Source organism: Loa loa (genome assembly GCF_000183805.2).
Source record: "Loa loa unplaced genomic scaffold supercont3.2604, whole genome shotgun sequence".
In the NCBI taxonomy this organism is placed as follows: domain Eukaryota; kingdom Metazoa; phylum Nematoda; class Chromadorea; order Rhabditida; family Onchocercidae; genus Loa; species Loa loa.
This window is the reverse complement of record NW_018110782.1, coordinates 1-1,283: the sequence shown is the minus strand read 5'-3', so window position 1 is coordinate 1,283 and position 1,283 is coordinate 1. Positions and strand designations below refer to the sequence as shown.

The 1,283-nt window shown below is 35.8% G+C and overlaps 1 protein-coding gene across 1 annotated transcript; it reads left to right on the top strand.

Annotated features, from left to right (window-relative positions):
- Positions 1–231: 231 nt before the first annotated feature.
- On the top strand, positions 232–972 carry LOAG_15749 (hypothetical protein; the record flags this gene model as incomplete). Its single annotated transcript, XM_003151237.1, has 2 exons — positions 232–340; positions 707–972. The coding sequence occupies 2 exons, from the start codon at positions 232–234 to the stop codon at positions 970–972; spliced, it is 375 nt and encodes a 124-aa protein (XP_003151285.1).
- Between the last annotated feature and the right edge of the window lie 311 nt (positions 973–1,283).

Here is a 1,283-nt window from a genome sequence, read left to right as displayed (position 1 = left end):
CTTCCATTCGATCATTTTCTGCCATTTCTAAAATTCTGTACAACGCCTTCTGTACAACGCATTATATCGATGGCATATATCATATGGTTCAATCTTCTGCTATACGTCGCATCAGTTCCAGGTAAGAAAATGTTCATTCCATGCCCAACGGAAGATCCGTAATTAGGATATACTTCGACAAACACATGAAACAACCATAAAGTTCATTAGGTCAACAAGATCATTCGGGCAATGAGTATTTCTCAGAACCAGGACAACTTGGATTTAGCACTAGTTGGCTCAGATAAGGATACATATAACAGTGAATGGGGAAATACTAGTAGACTATTGCCGGGAACAAGTAGTTAAGAATTATGCAATGACATACCATTTTAATCCCTTCAGTTTATCCTTCACTCAATTGCATGAAGTTGAAGATATAAGAAGCTACAAGTAATCACAAATCCGAAGCTGATCTCGTTGCAGCGAAAAATTCAGAATTACTCCTCATCCGACATTCTTTCATCAAAAGCAACACTGAGAATAAGCTTTTTGTTTTAAAATAACATACGGTAAGAAAGTGAACAAGATCTCGTGATTTAAGTCAGTCGAAATGTGAATCGACAGATTTGATCAATGATGCTGATACAGTCATTTTTCAAATTATATTCATTAATTAGCATATAAAATGGTATTTGTAAACACAGATGTCACATCAGTTTTTCAGTTGGGCAGAAGTATGAATGTCGTTATTGTAATGCGAATACGAAGACAAAGAAGGAATATTCAGAACATCTTAAAACGCACAAGGTACAAGGTTCATATAAATGCACTTGGCCCACATGTGAAATGAAATGCCGTACCTTATGCACACTTCGACAGCATTACGAAAAACATCAACCTAAACTTTTGTGCGAAGGTTGTGGCTCTTTGTTTTATCGTAAGGATGTATTAGAAAAACACGAACAACAATGCAACGGAGGTAACCGTTAGTTTCGCAAAGTTTATATTTAGCAAAAAAATGTTTTCAACGTGTTTATTGGGGAAATCTGTTGCAAAACATCAACAATAGTGAAGTGATAATTCAAAATTCAATACTTACTGCAATATTTTTCTAACCTCAATAGATAGCTGCTTGTCGTTTATCGCAATTGGTGTTTGGCAGTTACTGATGTGATAATGAACGGAGTAACGGAATTCAAGCAATTAGCGCCCATACAGCCCGGTGAATTTAAATGGTATTGACAATGATGACAATAAAGTCATCACTGATGCCAATTGAGAAACGAATATACTAGTGCATT